At 53.4% G+C, this 19,565-nt stretch overlaps 1 protein-coding gene across 3 annotated transcripts in view; it reads left to right on the top strand.

Moving 5' to 3' along the window:
- The window catches only part of PKNOX2 (PBX/knotted 1 homeobox 2), a 137,590-nt gene extending 118,676 nt beyond the window's left edge, over positions 1 to 18,914 (top strand). For all 3 annotated transcript variants that reach the window (XM_049777934.1, XM_049777931.1, XM_049777932.1), the window contains 7 exons: positions 6,990 to 7,178; positions 12,389 to 12,518; positions 13,428 to 13,525; positions 14,006 to 14,125; positions 16,306 to 16,382; positions 17,129 to 17,307; positions 17,855 to 18,914. In XM_049777934.1, the coding sequence (XP_049633891.1) occupies positions 6,990 to 7,178; positions 12,389 to 12,518; positions 13,428 to 13,525; positions 14,006 to 14,125; positions 16,306 to 16,382; positions 17,129 to 17,307; positions 17,855 to 18,096 (1,035 nt within the window). In that variant the 3' untranslated portion in view covers positions 18,097 to 18,914. The remainder of the gene's footprint in view (positions 1 to 6,989; positions 7,179 to 12,388; positions 12,519 to 13,427; positions 13,526 to 14,005; positions 14,126 to 16,305; positions 16,383 to 17,128; positions 17,308 to 17,854) is intronic.
- Positions 18,915 to 19,565: the final 651 nt, after the last annotated feature.

Genomic DNA, 19,565 nt, shown 5'->3' with positions numbered 1-19,565 from the left:
AGGGAACTGTCAGCAGCACAGTGGGGACCCCCACATGGTCTCACCCTGGGCCCTTGCCCATCCTCTGACCATCTCCCAGTCTGGGATTCCCCCCACCCCAGTCCCTCGGGCCCACCCTTTGTCCTATGGATCTGGGAGCTTTTCTCCCTTCCCTCCCAATGCTCTTTTGGGGATATGGCACATGCAGTAGTGCTCGGGGGCTACAGAGGTGCCTAGGATGATGAAGTGATGAAGACCCAATCCCAGACACATCTTTGGAACTGAATCCTCCGCAGCTCCTCTGAGCGAATCCCCGAGGGGTGCCAGCCCCTCCAGCCCCATATCCCAGTAAACTTCACTAGGAAAGGCATGTGTGCAAAGATAGGCATCTCTCTATGCTCACTACCTAGTCCCTGCGCTTCCCAGAGCACCAGGGTCTGAGCCACGAGGGGACATTGACACTGAGGGGTCAAGGTCAGTGGTCTGCTGGCTCCTGTGGCTGCCCTGGCACTGCCCGGCACCCCGCAGCTGTTCCTCCAGCCAGGACCACCAGATTCCCTCCCCTCTGCCCCACTTCTGACCATCCCTTTACCTTTCCATCATTTGTGCCCCTGAGGTTCAGCACCTCACATGTGCCCACACCCGTCCAGGCCCCCAGAGTGGGGCACCCACCTCCAACTGGCAGTGGGTAAAATTTGTAAAATTTGCAAGTTCCCCAAGCCCCTTTGAAAGGTGAAAGCTTTTTGTTTTATAAGATCTGATTTACGGGCCCCCGGCGCAAGGCCAAGGTTTTATATATTATGCAAGATTTCAAACCGAGACTGTAAAACGTACGGTTCCAGTTTCATGCATAGGACTTTTTTTTCTTTTATTTTTATGTGTAAATTTTTTAACATTTATGGGGCATGTTTTAATGAGACTTGGGTGTGACTAGGGGGGACAGCTTATGGCTGTCTGACCACAAAGCCAACTCCAAAGCAGGCCCAGGGTCCACTCTGGGGAAGCAGGGCCTGAGGCTGGAGGCTTGGCTGGCAGTGGAGGGGCTGAGGGATACGCTCTCTCAGGCCCTGGGAAAGGACTGGCAGGGGGTGGGGGGATGATCAACCCTAACAGTGGCCCACATACAGCCTGTGCCCATCCCTGGAGCAGAGGCTGGCAGAGAAACAGTAGGACTCCTTTCTGGGTATAGAGAGAAGCTAGTGCTATTACACCAGGTGTTGGGGGGGGGCATGAATATCCGCATATGTACAACCAGAGCCCCCCAGTTCCCCTACTCAGAGCTTTGTAGCCTCTCACATGTGCTTTCTTCCAGCTACTCTGGAAGATGGACAGGGCCTGCACCCCAGGGAGGGAACCTCCCAATTGAGGAGGAGGATAGCACAGCAGGGAAAGCTTTGCCTTGCACTCAGTCAACCCAGGTTTCATCCCTAGCATTCCATATAGTCCCCCAAGCACCACCAGGTGGGATTCCTGAGCGCAGAGCTAGGAGTAACCCTGAGCACTACAGGGTATAGCCCTAAAACAACAGCAAAACAATTGCCCAGGAAGTTCACCAGCTCTTGTCACCTCAGCTCCCAATCTCCCTACCTCTCTTTGTTCCTCACCTCTGCTCCCCACCTCCTCATCCTGCACCCCTTCTTGCCTCTGAGAGAAAGACGTATTTTCTGTGTGTCCCTGCTCCTCTCAACTCAAATGAGATCCTGCAGAAAGAAGCATTTTGACAGCTGCTAGGACCAGGACATGGGCATGAGGAAAGGATCTTTGGGGGCCCAGTGGGAAGTGCTCCCCCTTAGAAAGGAGCCCAGGAGGATAAGCACTCTAGCAAGCAGGATTGGCACTTCTCCTAATGCCTGGCCCCTCCATCTTATCAACCCTGCCAAAAGCACTGAGGCTGGAAACAGGGTGCTGGGCACCTCCCTGCATGGGCTCCAGGGCAGGGGACGAGCCAGCTGGGTGCAGAGGACGGGGCCAAAACCTCCTGCCCCTCTGCAGAGGGAGAAAAGGACAGAGAGAAAGTGGGGCCGGAGGCCAGGCACAAGCATTGCATTTACAGAAACTGTTCCATGGAACCTCTGCTGTTAAAAATCATCTTTACACGACATCCCAGTAGAGCAATAGTCTTACACGTGGTAGGTTTGTTCTGATTTAGAGCAGACAGAGGTTAGTTTGCTAGAGGTTAGTTTGCTGAGCTCCACTGTAGGAGAATGAAGGGGAACAGATGTGAAGGCACAGGAAGGTCCAGCGGGGTCAGGCATTTGGAACTGAAGAGAATTCCAAAACAGGGGCCAGAGAGATAGCATGGAGGTAAGGCATTTGCCTTTCATGCAGAAAGTCATTGGTTCGAATCCCGCATCCCATATGGTCCCTTGAGCCTGCCAGGAGCGATTTCTGAGCATAGAACCAGGAGTAACCCCTGAGCACTGCCGGATGTGAACCAAAAACCAAAAACCAAACCAAAACAACAACAACAACAAAAATATGTGCCTTTGCTTCTCTGTGGCTCGCCAAGCCCCTTCTTGGGCCCTTTTTTGGTGTTTGAGTCAGAGGGGGTAACATCAGGATGCTGACATTGTGTCTTACCATCAAGGGAACTGAGGTTAAGGTTGGTGGCACCCAGGTACATGTGCCCCAGAATGTAGCTTGCACAACACAAAGATGCCCCCAACCTCACCACTCTACCCAGGTCTCTAACCTCCTCTTTCTATCATTCTGGTGAGGCCCTGCTCGTTCAAGCCTTCACCAGATGTCCTTCACCTTTTAAATCTTTAAAGCCAGTCTATTCGCCCATTAAAAAAAACCTTGGTTTTGCTGTGCTGTCATGGCCCAGGGCAGGGTTGACTTCTGCCCACAGCTTCAAATCTGGATGGAAAACAAAGTGCGCGGTTCTATCCAGCACAGACTGGCAGGGCGGGCGAGAACCCACTTTGCTTCTCTCTTTCCCATATCTGCACTGACTAGTTCTTTACCACAATTGGCTGCTTCTGAAGAAACATGCACTTTGCTATGTGTGTGTGTATTTGCTCCACTTCAAGGGAAGGTTAAAAATAAATGAGTAGATAAAATATTGATTAAAAATTATTGCTGAGGGCTAGAGCGGGAAGGGTGTTTGCCTTACACACAGTCAACCCAAGTTTGATCCCACACACCCACTATGGTCTCCTGCGTTAGCCAGAAGTAATTACTGAGTGCAGAGCTAGGAGTAACCCCTGCTCAACACCAGGTGTGGCCCAAAAACAAAATTTAAAAAGTATAAAAATGAGGGGCCAGAGAGGTAGCACGGAGGTAGGGCGTTTGCCTTGCATGCAGAAGGATGAGGGTTCAAATCCCAGCATCCCATATGGTCCCCCGAGCCTGCCAGGAGTGATTTCTGAGTGTAGAGCCAGGAGTAACCCCTGAGCGCTGCTGGTGTGACCCAAAAACAAAAAAACAAAAACAAAAGTATAAAATGATTGCTGCTTTTCATAGCACAATCATTACAGGTTGTCTGAGTATTTTTTTTTCTTGCAAAAAAGTAGAGTGTGAGGGCCAGAGAGATATAGCACAATGGTAGGGCATTTGCCTTGCATGCTGCCAACCTCGGATGGACCCATGTTCAATTCCCGGCATCCTATATGGTCTTCCAACCTGTCAGGAGCGATTTCTGAGCACTGAGCCAGAAGTAACCCCTGAGCTGAGCTGCATGTGCCCAGAAACCAAAACAAAACAGAAAGGTAGGTGTGGTCATTATGTGGCACTTTTGTATTTTGGTTTTAGAAAGATCTTGCCAGTATTATCTAAAATTGAGGTCTGAGGATAATGCAGTGGTGGTAATTATGATATAAATAAATATGGTATAGCTATACAGAAGTGCTAGAGAAAGGAAAGGAAGGAAGAAGGAGAGGAAGGCCAAGAGGAAGCGGAGAGGAAGGCCAAGAGGAATCACAGAGGACAGGAGTTAAGGCATTTGTCTTGGGGCAGCAGAACTCACAGTTCTGTGTGGACCAGACAGCTCCACAATATGGCCTAGCCTCCCCCTCATCACCAGAAAGAGAAAAATAAAAAAATAGAGGAAACGTAAGGAATTGAGGTTGTTTTGTTTTGAAAAGAAAACTAATTAAACAACATCCTCAAACCCTAGAGAAGACTGTGCAGGCACTTGGAGGCACTGCTGGAAAGACTTAAGAGTCCAGGAAATTGTATCAACAAGGGAGACCCGATGTTTTCAGTGCTCACGGGGCCCGGAAGACAGTCCCACAGGCCACCTGGATCTGGACGTTAGCACTGCTTATGGGACCATATAGAGTGCCGGGGATCGAACCCTGGTTGACCACTTGCAAAGTAAATGCCCTACCTGCTGTGCTGTTGCTCCAACCCCAGAAGTCCTCAAGCAGTTTATCTGGCCTGGTCACAACATCTCATGCAGCTGTGAGAACCAATCCAGGGAGTCCTATTCCCTTCACGCCTCATTGATGACCATGAAGCTGCCAGTTGGACAATACGCACAACTTCACCAGAGGCCACCAAGTTTACATGCATTCCTGTGTGTGTACATGTGTGCGTATGCCTCCATGCCGTTTTATCATGTATGGATTCATGTATACACTGTGCTATCAAAGCTAAGATAGTCCCATCCCTCTCTCTTCTGGCAACCATGAAATCTCTCCCCGTCTCTCTGGTTCTGTCATGTGAAGTTTGTTCTCTAACTGGCACCAGAAGTGAATCACCTTTGAGGCCAGTTCTTCTTCATCCTTTTAATTCCCTTGAAATCCATTCAGTCAACCAGTGTCGGCTGGGTTCATTCCCTTGTCGTGGCTGAATATTATTCCATGGCGCTGTTCTAGTGCCATTTCTCCATTCACCGTGAATGTGGCTGTTTATTTCCCATTCAGGGCTGTTGGACATAATGCTGCCTTGAACTTGTACACTCAGGGTTTTGCATTTACCGGTGCTTCATTTCTCTGGGCTTGCAGCCTGAAGACTGGGTCTGCTGAGCTATTGGTGCTACTCCACTGTTTTCCACCCTGGCTATGCTACTGTGCTCCCACGAGCAGAGCAGAAGAACTCAGGATCAGTTTTCCCCAGCTCTGGGGCATGCCGCTGAGTTTCTCATAAGTGTGTGCTCAAAACAAAACAAAACACATCACTGTTTAACAGCCAGTGGCATGATGCCTTTCTTCCTGGCCTCATCTGCCATCTGCACTCCTTCAGTAGAATGTTGGATATTGTCTTTTGCTTCTGTTTTTATGAGCTGGCCTGTCACCTTGGTGGCCCATGGAGAGCTCAGTATATATTTTTTTATTCTAAGACCTTTGTCCACCAAATAATTGGCAATGTCCACTCTCAATGTGTAATTTGTCCCTTCCTCCTTCTCCCCAGGGTCTTTGAGGAGCAAACCTTCTTGAGTGCAATGGAACTGGTCTCCATTCTTTTGGGGTCTAGCCCAAGACCTCTTTTCCCAGCACTTGGTCCTAGTCATTTTCCCCAGTTTTTTTTTTCTTTTTTTCCTACAAGTTGTATGTCTTACTCCTATGTCTTGGATTGGTTTGAGTTAATGTACACAGAGGATAAGAAATTTCAGTCGAGGTTCAGATCTTAGCTGATACATGTCCAACTGCTCCAGAGCAACCCCTGTCTGAGCAATAAGCAGTTTGACCATATTTGTCACCGACCAGAAGGATGCTGTAGTGTCTTCCCTTTCGTACCTGGGGATGAAGCTCTCAGGAAATAAATTGGGGCAGGGAATATCCTGCTGGGAAAATAGTTGCTCGGACCTTTTTACAGAAAGGTAAAATATGACAGACTTTGAATCTAAGAGGTTGAGCCTTGCACACTGCTGACCTGAATTTTATCCCCAAACATCCTTTAGGGTCTCCTGAACCCTACTAGGAGTGACCTCTGAGCACAGAGCCAGGAGTAACCCCTACAGGTGTGATCTAAATGCACTCCTCAATAGATTAGCCAAGGGGCCGGAGAGATAGCATGGAGGTTAGGTGCCTTTTATGCAGAAGGATGGTGGTTTGAATCCCGGTATCCCATATGGTCCTCTGTGCCTGCCAGGGGCGATTTCTGAGCATAGAGCCAGGAGGAACCCCTGAGAGCTGCCAGGTGTGACCCCCCCCCAAAAAAATAAATTAGCTAAATAACTTTCACTCTTCCCACAAATATTTTATTAGTCAGTATCCATATGTATTAGTACCAAGCAAATCAGACTCTATCCCTGCCACTGAAGGGGAAAAAAGACAACATTGGGACCTGAAGGGAAAAAACAGGAAATGAAATTGCACAAAAATGATTGAAACTACGTTAAAATATATGCATATGGAAAAGACACCACCACCACCACCACCCCACGTCATTATTTTGTTTGACTTTGGAGCCACACCAGGAATTAGCAGGCAGTGCCTGGGGTACCTTATGGGATGCTGGGGATTATACTCAGGTTAGATGCATACAAGGCAAATGTCCTCCCTGCTGTACTCTCTATCACTCTGGTCCCTTGTCAGTCATTTTTTCAAAGGGTGATTGGACCAAGGGCAACTCAGCCTCTCTTCCTGGAGGCCCTGGGCACTTTCTTGTAAGCATATAACAGTGTCCCCAAAGATTCTCAGGAACATACATGTATACCCTCAGGCGCCCTGGTCTCCTTGCACCCTTCTTGCACTCTGCTCTCACACTTTGCATTCATGCCCCTGCTTTTTTTCCCAGCAACCCCACACTTGGGGGGAGGGGTGGCATATTTACTCCAGCTTCCCAGATGATGAGGGGACCCCATATTCAAGAGGCAGCATATCTACCCCAGCTTCTAAGATGATGAGGCCCAGGCTGAGCTTATGTCAGGTCACACAGGACAGGGTCAGAGGTCATAGGGTGCCAGTGCCAACCCAACACCCTTCTCAGAACAGCTGCCATGGGCACCTGGCAAGCAGCCCCAACCAGCAGGTGGGTGAACAGAGACTTGGGACTGAGGGGGCTGGGGTTAGCGAGCAGTACACCCCCCCCCGGGGCTCACCCCCTGCCCGCCTGTGCCGCAGATGGTGAAGGCGATTCAGGTGCTACGAATCCACCTGCTGGAACTGGAGAAGGTGAACGAGCTGTGCAAGGACTTCTGCAACCGCTATATCACCTGCCTCAAGACCAAGATGCACAGCGACAACCTGCTCAGGAATGACCTCGGGGGGCCCTACTCCCCCAACCAGCCCGCCATGAGCCTCCACTCACAGGTAATGCCCTACCCACCGCTCCTGGACTCCCCCAGCTCGGCCTCTGATTCCAGCCGTGCGGTTCCTCCTCTCTCCGTGCCACCCCACACCAAAAACTGAGCCCAGCTTAATGGAGATGGAGGTTGAGGCCGGAGTGGGGAGGGTTGCCCCCCAACTCTGCCTGTCCCGCCCCCACCTTGATGCTCCCTCTGCTCTGAGGAAGGGCTCAGCTCCTCACTGTTTTCTGCCCCCTCTGCCTCCCTCTTCAGAGCTCCTGTGACTCCTGTGGCTCTGGGGTACAAAGGGGGTCTGTGACTTGCACCCAGGAGGGGGCAAGATCTCTCTGGGGGACATGAACCCAAGTTCATGAGCCCTCTGGACCTCAAGTGCTGTGCCCCTCATCCCCTCGAGCTTTCTCTCTCATTCAGATGGGCACATGGAGGTGCCCTCCATGGGGTTATAGCAGCCCCTTCAGGTGACACTCAGGCTCCAAAGGTTCTCGTGTGTATATGTGTGTGTGTGTGTGTGTGTGTGTGTGTGTGTGTGTGTGTGTAGCTTCCCAAGAACTACTTGTGAGGGGCACTGGATACAGCACTTGTCAATAACTGGTGGGGTCATGGTTGTGCCCAGTCATTTCATGTCCCGCATCCTGGTGATAGATTTGGGGTGACAAGGGCCCCCAGAAGGCCAGCACTCTGTCTGTTCCAGAGTAGCACATGGGGCCCAGCCTGAAGGATCCCGAGGGTACTGGGTCACGAGCACGTGGGCTTGGTGGCCACACTGAGCCCCTTCCTTCCCTCTTGCTGTGGCTTGAAATCACCGCATGGCTTGATTACAAGGCGGAAGAAACAGCCGCCCGGCTTCTTCTCGCTGATATTCTCTTGAAATAGACTCATTCCTTCGGAGCCTTATTGTACTTTCCCTTATGATCAAAATTAGCAAGAAACTTGCATAAAAGAGGACAATAATTGCTCAACGAGCATCTCGTTTGTAATTTATTAGTTTCTATTATTGTGGGTTGCCATGGCGACGAGGCGCAGCCCCGGCGACTGGAGAGATGGGAGATAGGAACCGGGGAGGCTGTGCGGCCGCACCAAATGGAGATGCACATTTTTATCAGTAATTTTCATGAAAATAATAAGTGAGGAGTTAATGAGATGGAAAGCCATCCCGTGGCTATTGTGACTTTTTTTTTTTTTTTTTTTGGTGAAAGTGTTGATCTAATTAGAATGCATCGGTCAGGAAAAGTAATGAGGATTTAGTGCCTCCCCGTGTGTGAGGATCATATCAGAAAATTAGCACGAGGCTTTGGAAATAATCAGGTCCTCAGAGAGGGCCAGGGCTTTCCCTCCAGGGCCCCCCCCCCCGACTGCCTGCAGCGCTGGTGTTGGGGGGTACCTGGGTGATGAGGGAGAAAGGGCGGGCCATGGGGCTTGAAGCCCCAGAAGCCTCCAAAGGACCCTGTGTTGTGAGAATGTTCAGTGGAGAAGGGGAATATGGGCACGGGACCCCCTTACAATGTAGTGCCCCCCCATCCCCCCGGGCCCAACCCTCCACCCCTGAATGGACTTTGATTCCCATCACTGGAAGCCCCAGCCCTTGACCTGACGTAGCTACTCGAAGGCTCTGCCCAGTGCAGAAGGATTCAGACAATAGCGGGCAGAGGAGTAGAGACAGGGGAAGAAGCTTTCAAGCACAACCTTCCTTCCAGCTCTCACATTGTCACCTCATTTCCACCACTGTCCCCTCATGCTCTGCGCATATTGTCACCTCATGCCCACCACTGTCTCCTGATATTCTGCTCTGGCCTCCTAGCATCTGCACTCATTGGATGTCATTGCCTGTAAGAACCTTTCATCTTTTTTTGTTTGTTTTTTGTTTGTTTGTTTGTTTTGGGGTCACACCCGGCAGCGCTCAGGGGTTTCTCCTGGCTCTATACTCAGAAATCGCTCCTGGCAGGCTCAGGGGACCATATGAGATGCCGGGATTCAAACTACCGACCTTCTGTATGCAAGGCAAAGTCCTTACCTCCATGCTATCTCCCCAGCCCCAAACATTATTTCTTTTTTTTTTTATTTTATTTTGTTTTGTTTTTGGACCACACCCATTAACGCTCGGGGATTACTCCTGGCTATGCGCTCAGAAATCGCTCTTGGCTTGTGGAGACCATATGGAACATCCGGGGATCTAACCATGGTCCGTCCTAGGCTAGCCCTTGCAAAGGCAGACACCTTACCTCTAATGACACCGCTCCGGCAGAACCCTGCATCTTGACTCTGCCCTTGCACACACACACATATGCTCACACATGACCAAGCAGAGATGCACAACACACAGGTGTGTGCACACATAGTCACACATGTACACAGTGGCACACACACCCTCCTGCTGTAGGCTCTGTGTCCCTGAAGCTCTGCTCCAGCCATTAGCGCTGATTTTCCCCCAGAGAACCGCTGGCTTGTCCCCTGATTGGCAGGCTTGGAGCCGCCCACCCATGCCCATCCATCTACCTCAAAAAACCAGCCTCGCTGCCTCTTGGGGTCCAGTTGGGGGTCCCTCTCTGGACCCTATCAGACGCATCTCCCCCAGTTGTCTCCTGGGTGCACAGATACTGTTTCTGTGGTTACTGGCTTTGCACATTTGGTTACTGTGTGGGACCCTATTCTAAGAGGCAGGAATGGGAGGGAGAAGATGGAACCCCCAAGCCTGGTGCTCAGCTGCACCCTAAAGGGGCTTTATGTACGTGATCCATGATCTCACGCAACAAGGCAATGGGGAGCATGCCGTTTATCTGCTCTCCCCCAAGGAGAAGAATACAGAGGGGTTAACACTGGTGTTAGAGTTGCAGCCAGAGTTGATTGGGATGGGAAGAGCCTGCTAAGATGGAGGAAGAGTCAGGAAGAGAAATGAGTGGGTGAGCAAGGATCTGGGTTTTGCTGCCAGGTGGAAAGAAGGGGAGAGGCAGGGCAAATTTAGCACTTGGAGTGCTCCCCTGGAAGCCATGAAAAGGGGTCTCCCTGGAATCCCACCCTGTGGACCACGATCTTGCCTCTTAACTGGCAAGAAGTCAGCATTCCCAGGACGGAGAGATGGGACAGGGCAAATGTCAGGCACCGCATGGTCCTGAGCACAGCAAGGAGTGATGCCTGCGCACCTACTAAGTTGGCAGTTGGGCTTGGCCAGGTAAAGAGACTGGGATCACTGCCCATCTGCTCCTGCTCACTCTGGCACCCCAGAGACCACTCTGTACCCATACCAATGTTCCTTAAGAATAGCCATGAGACAGCCAGGAGTAACTCCTGAGCAACGCCAGGTGTGGCCCAAAAACCCAAAAACCAAACAAACAAACAAAAGACAAGAAAAAAAAAAAAAAAGAAGAGAAGAAAAGAAAAAGAAAAGAAAAAAGAAAAATAAAAGAATAGCCATGCTCCTAACCCACACACACACCGCTGGAGTGCCCCTTGCTGCACAGGGTACCCCCACAGGTGGGCAGTCGAATCTAGCTTCTTCCATGCCTCTCTGCACCCTCCTTCCTTCAGAAGCACTGCAGGGGAAGGGCTCAGGGTGCAGGAGAACCATGGGTGGGACCTGGGGCATCCAGACCAGGGAGAAGTGAAGGGTTAGGCACAGGTGGGGTGCAGGGACAGTGCCCCTTGGGTGCTTGGCAGATCAGCAGAGATCCCTAATGACCAGGGGAGGGGGATGCGTGGCAGACTGGAGCCTCAGCACCTGCTGCCCGGGTTCTCTCTACACAAGGCCCATCACTTGCTCTGCTCCCCCCACTTACTGTGGAGACCTAAAGCAGGCCCACAGACCTAGCCTGTGATGCCTGCAATGTGCGGGTTTGACTCAGTTCTCTGTGACCTGACCACCAGGGCATTGCAGGAGTCACCCCAAGTGAGAATGGTTGAAGGGACCCAGTGAGACAAGCACAGGGGTTCTGATCACATGGGCACTGTTTTCAAGCCCAGCTCAATGGTGGATCCCCCAGAACCAAGGTTGGAGTCAGGACGGGGATTTTTTTTTTTTTTTTTGGTTTTTGGGCTACACCCAGCGGTGCTCAGGGGTTACTCCTGGCTGTCTGCTCAGAAATAGCTCCTGGCAGGCACGGGGGACCATATGGGACACCGGGATTCAAACCAACCACCTTTGGTCCTGGATCGGCTGCTTGCAAGGCAAAGGCCACTGTGCTATCTCTCCGGGCCCAGGATGGGGATTCTTGATGGCTCCCTGGTTCCCTGGACCTTAGCTCCTTTCCCCCTAACTATTCCCCTCAGGTGGCAGTGCAGGTGGAATAGAGGGTGAGAGTGCAACCCAGGGCCAGCACCCCATGGACCCATCTCCACATCGCCTCCCCTGCCAACCCTCTGAGGAAGCTTTTGAGAGACACGGTGGGAAGGGGTTATGAACCCTCTCCACCCCTCAACCGAGCCCTACTGCTCGATTTGCCAGTTGAGGGTGGGGCATCCCCCTAGACTTTGGGATCAGTATCTGGCTCCACTTTCACCCAGCTACCATGGAGCTGGCCCTACCCTATTTCTTTGCTCCTATGAGGTGGCTTCATCAGCAGCATCCAGCAAAGACCCATAGGGGGCCAGAGGGCTGCAAGAGATCATCTGGCCCTGAGGTCCTGGGAGCTGCCGAGTCTTCTCAGCCTGGTCTTGTGTCATGGTGGCATCTTGGGAGCATGTGCCGCTGGGCTGTTTTCGAAGAGTCAGGGAGAAAGTCAGGATCGACTTGGAACATCTCGTTTTCTCTTTTGGTTTGGTTTGGTTTTTCAGTGCTCAGTAGTTACTCCTGGCTCTGCACTCAGGAATCACTCCTGGCAGTGCTGGGGGACATATGGTATGCTGGCGGTCAAAACTGGGTTGACCTCGTGCAAGGGAAATACATTGCTCCAGCTTGGCACATTTGGGGTTCCCAGATACTCTAGTGGAAGGTGAGGCCAAGTAGGGGCTGGACAGTCAGGTCTGGACGCACCTTAGGATCAGCCAGGAAGCTTGACACCCCAGCACCCCCCTGAGCAGCTATATCGGGATGGGGAGTCTCTGGAGGTGGAGCCGAGAGGGGATCCTTACTGCCTTGTTTGCTCAGTGAGCATGGAATGGCACAGTGAACGATGAGTGGGTGTCCAAATCTTCCCGCTGGGTGTGTCCACAAGGGCAAAAAGGGATAAGGGTGGCAGCCGCAGGGGCTCCTTGGCCTGACCAGCCCCCCCCCCCATCTGCCAGGACCTCCTGCAGAGCTCCCCCAATTCCATGTCTGGAGTCTCCACCAACCCCCCGGGGATTGTGGTGGCCGCGTCCACGCTCCAGCCGGGCAACATCGCCATGACAACTGTCAACTCGCAGGTGGTGTCAGGTCAGTGATGGGCCAGGGTGCCCTGGGGAGGGTGAACCCAAGGGTCTGGCATGACAGCAAACTTTCTAGGATGTGAGAAGCGGTGTCCACTCTGTGCCCCCCAAACATGGGCAACCAGCTGAGTTTCCTTTTAATATTTGTTCTTTTGGGGAACCCACAACTCAGTGGCACTCAGGCTCTATGCTCAGAAATTATTCCTGGCAGGCTCAGGAATCCTATGGGATGCTGGAGACCAATCCTGTGTCAGCTATGTGCAAGGCAAATTCTACCTGCTGGGCTATCATTCTTGGTCCCCTAAGTTTCTTTTTCTGTTTGGTTTTTTGTTTTTGTTTTTATTTTTGTTTTTGGGTCATACCCGGCAGCGCTTAGGGGTTACTCCTGGCTCCAGGCTCAGAAATACTCCTGGCAGGCTCGGGGGACCATATGGGATGCCGGGATTCAAACCAATGACCTTTTGCATGAAAGGCAAATGCCTTATCTCCATGCTATCTCTCCGGCCCCTTCTATTTGGTTTTGGTTTGGGGCCATACCTGGTGCTGCTCAGGGGTTACTCCAGGCTCAGCGCTCATTCCTGAAGGGGCTCAGGACACCGGATGGGATGCTGGGAATTGAACTCAGGTCGGCAGTGTAGAAGGCAAGGGCCCTCCCACTGTGCTATCACTCAGGCCCCCAGCTGAGTTTCATGGCAGAAGTTTCTAGAGGGTGGGCACCAAGACCCAGTGGAGAAAGGTCTGGGACCATCTGGGTCAGTCTCTTATGCCCTGTGAGTTACACATGAAGCCATTGTCCTCCCCCAAACATCCTAGCAGCCCCACCTGCCTTCCCTTCCCCCAGAGGGCCTGCCCAACTCCAGGTGAACCACTGGCCTCCTCACCTCATGCAAAGACCCACCCGCATTTGTCTCCCCAGGTGGAGCCCTGTACCAGCCCGTCACCATGGTGACCTCCCAGGGCCAGGTGGTGACACAAGCCATCCCCCAGGGTAGCCTGCAGATTCAGAACACGCAGGTGAGTGTGATGGGCCCAGTTCCTTCTCCTCGCGCCTCTCCGCTGCGGGGACCTCCATTCCTACCTATGACAAACTCCCCTGCTCCTGCTTCGTGGGTTCCAGCAAAGAGCCTGGTGCCAGGCCCCTGGAGGTGTGTGTGTTCTTTGCAGGGGGAGGCTGAGCCCAGGTCTGGGCTGTGGACTATCCCCAGTTCTGATCTATAATAGGATGACAGCCAGTCCCAACACACAGCCCTCCCCACCCACAGAGCCCCATTCCCAGAATCGCCACTTTTGTAGACCCCTGGGTTCCTGCATCTCTCAGCCCTGTCCCCCATGCCCCTCCCTCAGGCCTCTAGGAGCTGGTTCAGGTCTCACCCTCCAGGGCCCCAGCAGTGAGCAAGACCAGGGTGGGGCTGGCATAAAATCTTTGTTGCTATGGCAGCGGGTCCCTTGCAGCTCCTGTCCAGCTGCTGATGCTAATTATTTCGTGCCCTAAAGGTTAACCTTGACCTCACCTCCCTCTTGGACAACGAAGACAAGAAGTCCAAGAACAAACGTGGCGTCTTGCCCAAACATGCCACCAACATCATGCGCTCCTGGCTCTTCCAGCACCTCATGGTGAGTGTGTGGTGTTGGGATACTCTGGTAACAGGGACCCCTGAGCACCAGCCTTTGCTGTCCCCTCTAGAGCTGTCCCCTGGGAGCACCTCTGCCAAAGATGCTTCTAGAGGCTGGGCCTGAAAGGAGGCATCCTCGTAGGACTTGCAGCCGCAGGACTGTCCCCACTTAGCTTCTGTGGCCATAGAAAAGTTGGGAACTCCAGCCAAGGCACTGCGACCTCCTGTCCTGCAGAGCAAGGCAGTTGTATCCCTGGTTGTGTGTCCCAAATGGGTCATTGGCCTGTGTCCCCTTCTGGGCAGAACCTCTGCAGGCATCCCTGGCACACAGGCCTTCCTAGGATGGGAATGTCGCTCTTAGCCAGGGCCTCATGGCTGGGAAGCAAAACAGCAGTAGCCACTGAGGCCGAGTGAAAGTAGGGGAGCCAGAGAGACAGCCCTACTCCAGCCAGACCCATGGACTCACAGATTAACATTCAGACTCACAGATTCACAGCCAGATTTAGAGCCAGACGCACGGACTCACAGCCAAACCCAGTCAGACTCTCAGGTTCACGTCCGGACTCACAGATTCACACAAATTCACAGACACACACAGGCTCACAATCACACCCAGCTTCACACCCAAACTCAGACTCACACCCAGACCTCACCCAGACATCCCAGGTCCTTTCAGCCTGCACTCAGCCCCCTCACTGGCCCTCTCAGCTGAGGTGCTGCTGTCATTTTACTAAACTTCGGTGGCCACTTGCATCAAGGCCTCCTGTGCTCAGATACTGTGGCCAGCACGGTGCCAATTCCATGTGTGTAAGTGTGTATATGTGAGTACATGAGTGTGACATGTGCCTACAGAGAGTCTTCAGTGGAGGTCAGAAAGACTTCAGATGACCCGGAAGCACTCAGGGACAGAGCCATGATTCAAAGCCAGCAGCACTCTCAGGGATGCGTGGGTGTGATGGAGTGTGGAGGAAGCATCTATGAGCACACAAACACACACATAGACACACAAGCATGGTCTGCTGAGGGACGGGAGACCAAAATATCGTCTCGCCAAGATCAGGAGACCAAATATTAACTATAAGTCCTTCTGGAGGGGCTAGAAGGCTAGTGTCAGCACCCTGTACTCAGACAGGGGTGCAGGGTCTCTGGGGGGAGGGGAGGGGAAGCGGGTGATAGGCAATGAGCAGCAGCCCCCCACCCTTCACTGGCCTGATCCATTCAGGAAACAGTCAGGACTTACTTAGCCAAGAGAGGTTGTTAGAAGCTGGGCTGGGGGGCCCGGTGTTTGCGTTGCAAGCAGCCGATCCAGGACCTAAGGTGGTTGGTTCGAATCCCAGTGTCCCATATGGTCCCCGTGCCTGCCAGGAGCTATTTCTGAGCAGACAGCCAGGAGTAACCCCTGAGCACTGCCGGGTGTGGCCCAAAAAAACAAAAAACAAAAAACAAAAAAAAAAAAAGAAGAAGCTGGGCTGGGGGACCAAGAGGCAGCTTAGAAACAGAGAGGGCACAGCAGGGCCCCAGGATATCTGAGAGTGTCCGGGGCCCTGGGTCTAGTTCTGTTGGTGGCCACAGTCCAACTGCCCTAGCCCAGGGGCCAGAGTGAATAGCACAGCAGTAGGGTGCTTTCCTTGCATGCTGCTGACCCAGGATGGACCTGAGTTCAATCTCCAGCATCCCACATGGTCCCCAAGCCTGCCAAGAGCGATTTCTGAGCATAGAGCCAGAAGTAACCCCTGAGCACTGCCAGGTGTGGCCCAAAAACAAACTGCCCTAGCCCGGCTTCGGGGGAGGGGGGGTCACAGCCCTACTGTCCAGCCTTCCTATGGTCTAGGGTTCCCACAGATCTGGGGGGTGGGGGAGTGAAAGCTCAGAGGCTTCTACACGCCCTTACATCTACACGGCTTTACATCTACGCCCAACCCATTCTCATGGACTCACTCAGGAAAATTCAGGCCAAGCCCCCAATTCCTGGCACATCAGCTCTATGGCAGAGCCACATGTGTTTCAAGGAGCCGTTTGGTGGCAGGTGGGGATGATGGTAGAAAAGGGCATACACCTGCTTTCGGGGATGCACAGGCCCATGGATGGAGGGTCAGATTTTGCCTTTGTCCCAGTCTGGCTGTGGGTGTGGTCGGCAAGTCATTGTCCCCAAATTAGCCTTTGACCCCCTACCCCTTCCAGCACCCATATCCCACAGAGGACGAGAAGAGGCAGATCGCGGCCCAGACAAACCTCACCCTCCTGCAGGTGAACAACTGGTGAGTCCCACCCCTGCCCAGGTTCCTCCTGCCTCTCTCTCCTCTACCGCCCCGCTGACCTGTTCGCCCAGCTCCGTCTGCAGCACCGCGGCGCCCTCTGCTGGGTAGCTTTAGTGGTGCCCTCATCCCACAGAGCCCCATCTAAGGCAGTGAGGGCAGCAGTGGTGGGTGGGTGCTCTGTGTCCCCTCCCAGCCCTCTGCACTGAGGGAGTTCGACCTCCTACAGTGCCATTGTCACCCCATCACCCTCTGCCATCTCAGGTTTCCTCGCTGGCCATGTCTGACTGGGCTGCCCTAGGAGGAATGTCCAGGGTAAGACTGGTGGAGCATGAACCAAAGACTGAGGGGATGAGCCCATGGCCCCCCGGAAAGAAGCCAATGGTTAGTGCCTTGGCCAAAGCTCCTCCTGCATCAGCTGAGCACCCAGGCTCTGCATACACTCGTGGAGGATCGCAGGACCCTGTGTTACTTCATCCGGCCATTGGCTAGGAAACATAGGTCTCCCCACCCCACGCGCACACAGGCATAACACAAAGTCATACACAATCACATAGTCATATACTGTCACCGTCACACAATCACAGGGTCCTGGCACAATCACACACATATTCATATGCACAACCATAGTGTCACACACAGTCCCACAATCTTATATTCACAGTCACGCGGTCACACACAGTCACACATACGCCATGACACACATGCCCCCAGTGGCTGTTACTGACCAGGAACCCCGATCCCGGCAGGTTCATCAACGCCCGGAGGCGCATCCTGCAGCCCATGCTGGACGCCAGCAACCCAGACCCTGCGCCCAAAGCCAAGAAGATCAAGTCCCAGCATCGGCCCACCCAAAGATTCTGGCCCAACTCCATTGCAGCGGGGGTGCTGCAGCAGCAGGGGGGTACCCCAGGGACAAACCCTGATGGTAAGGGCTGGGGGGGGGGCCCACGCTGGACGCCATGCACCGAGCGCTGTCCCATCTCTAACTGCCCCTGTACCATCCCCACCTATCCCCGTCCTACATGCACCCCGAGTTTCCACGTCAGAACCCAGAATTCATCCCTAGAGTAGGCCCAGCCATAAATCCCAAAGCTTGCAGTTGGTCTGTAAGCTTGGCCGGGAAGGGAAGAGCTTTGCTGTCTCGTCTCTTCCATCCCCTCCATCCCCACGCCCCTCCCCGTACAGCTGAATAACACAGGGAGCCAGGAGCTCGGCCTTCACGTGTCCAGGCATTGGGAAAAGCCATGACCCGCTCCCATGTGAAGGGCCAGCTCTGGACAGAAAGGGCGGAGCTGGGCAAGTTTGGAACTTGATCACCCGGAGAATGTGGCGTCAACCCTCCTCCCCTCCCTTCCCTGCTTTTGGAGACAGGGACACCTGCAGGTGCCGCCTCCCTGCATAGAGCCCCTCAGAAAAGGAATCCAGGCCCTTCAAGGTTACCCACCCCTGCATTGGCCTTGTCTCCCCCACAGGGTCCATCAACTTGGACAACCTCCAGTCCTTGTCCTCAGACAACGCCACCATCGCCATGCAGCAGGCCATGATGGCTGCCCATGACGACTCCCTGGATGGCACAGAGGAGGAGGAAGAGGATGAGATGGAAGAGGAAGAGGAGGAAGAGGAAGAGGAGGAGGAGCTTGAGGAGGAGGCCGGTGAACTACAGACGACAAATGTCAGCGACCTGGGCTTGGAACACAGTGACTCGCTGGAGTAGTGGACACCCATGGGCGCTGACCGCCGCCTCCATGTGGGCTTCCGGCCGGGGGGAGGAGGGGACAAGGGTGGGCAGCGCCCGGGAATGGGCCAGGAGCTCCCCAGGAGCAGCAGTGGAAGAAATGCAGAGGGGACGCCTGCTCCTACCGTCCTCCGAGCTTCACGGGACCCCCAAGAACTCCCCCAGAACAGCAGTGAGAATCGAACTCACCAAATTCCCCAGGACGCACGCACCCGCTCGAGGACTTGTTGCCAGTGGCCCTGCGTGCATGGAGGGGACTTGGGGCTGTTTGTGGGTGTCCTCTGCCCACGGACATGCTTATGGGGGAAGTGGGAGACTGAGGGGGACCACATGCCGCCCCCAGACAGACGGTTCTCAGCTCCTTCGTAAGACTCGGGGCAGGAGGATGGATGCCCAAAAACAGAGCCAGAGGTTGGAGACGGAGGGGAAGGTTGGAGTGGGCCATGCCAGTTGGGGGGAGGCGCCCTACACTAGCACCCCAACAAGGTTGCTAGGAGCACATGCCTCAGGCTCAAGTAAGAAGCTAAAGGAGTCCCCCATTCCCCAGATTGGCTTCAAGGCCCAGGCTAGGAGCACAGGGGGCCTTGGGCATCATCACTGACCCAAGGTACTCCCAGGGCACATGTAGCGCAATGGAACTGTGGTGATCCCCTTGGTCGCCTCACCTTCCAGACCAGCAGAGGGGTGCCAAGCCAGCTTGGGGGACCTTCCATGCTCAGGTCTCCCCGCTCCCGACCATGCTCTCCAACTTCATTCTAACCTTCCAGGGAGGCAGGAGAAATTGGCAAGAAGCATCCAGCCCCTTGAGCAGCCAGGGCTGGAAAAGGTGCTACATCCATTTCCAATAGGCATCCGAAATGCGGGCTGGACCCAGAGGCGGAGTACCTCGAGCCAAGAGGTGCCACCCATCCCTCTCCCATCTGCACCCCACAGTCAGGCCCAGTAGGGAGGCCCTCGGAGAACAGGACTGCGCGCACACACGTGTGTCCCTCTGGCTTTGGTTTCACCAACCCACAATTTCCTTTGTGAGCTGAGCCCTGGCCAGCTCCAGCCAAGACAGGATGGAGGAGCTGCCTGTTCCCATGCCCCCACCCCAGGAGGGCTCTCAGGCCCCTGGGACTCCCCCCCTTCACCTTGGTCTTGGTTGGGGTGGCGCACAAAAAAAAGAAAAAAAAAAAAGGATGGATGGTCGCTTTCTTGAGGTCTCTCAAAAATGAATGTATTTCTCTCTTCCCCCCCAAATAAGAGCTGATATTTAATGTTTTAATAGGGATTTTTGAGCAACAAAATCTTATTTATAATCCGGGTTGATCCAATCATTTTTTTACTCCCTTTTGATGCCATAGGTAGAGGCGAGTCGAGCTTTTTTGGCGTGAGACTTTTGCAACGTGCAGTGGGATAAAATACATCTCTCTCTGGCTCTTTTTTTTTTCTTGTACACACACTCT

The sequence above is a fragment of the Suncus etruscus genome, chromosome 8 (assembly GCF_024139225.1).
Source record: "Suncus etruscus isolate mSunEtr1 chromosome 8, mSunEtr1.pri.cur, whole genome shotgun sequence".
NCBI lineage: Eukaryota > Metazoa > Chordata > Mammalia > Eulipotyphla > Soricidae > Suncus > Suncus etruscus.
The sequence above is the reverse complement of the archived record's forward strand: the minus strand, read 5'-3'. Positions and strand labels throughout refer to the sequence as shown.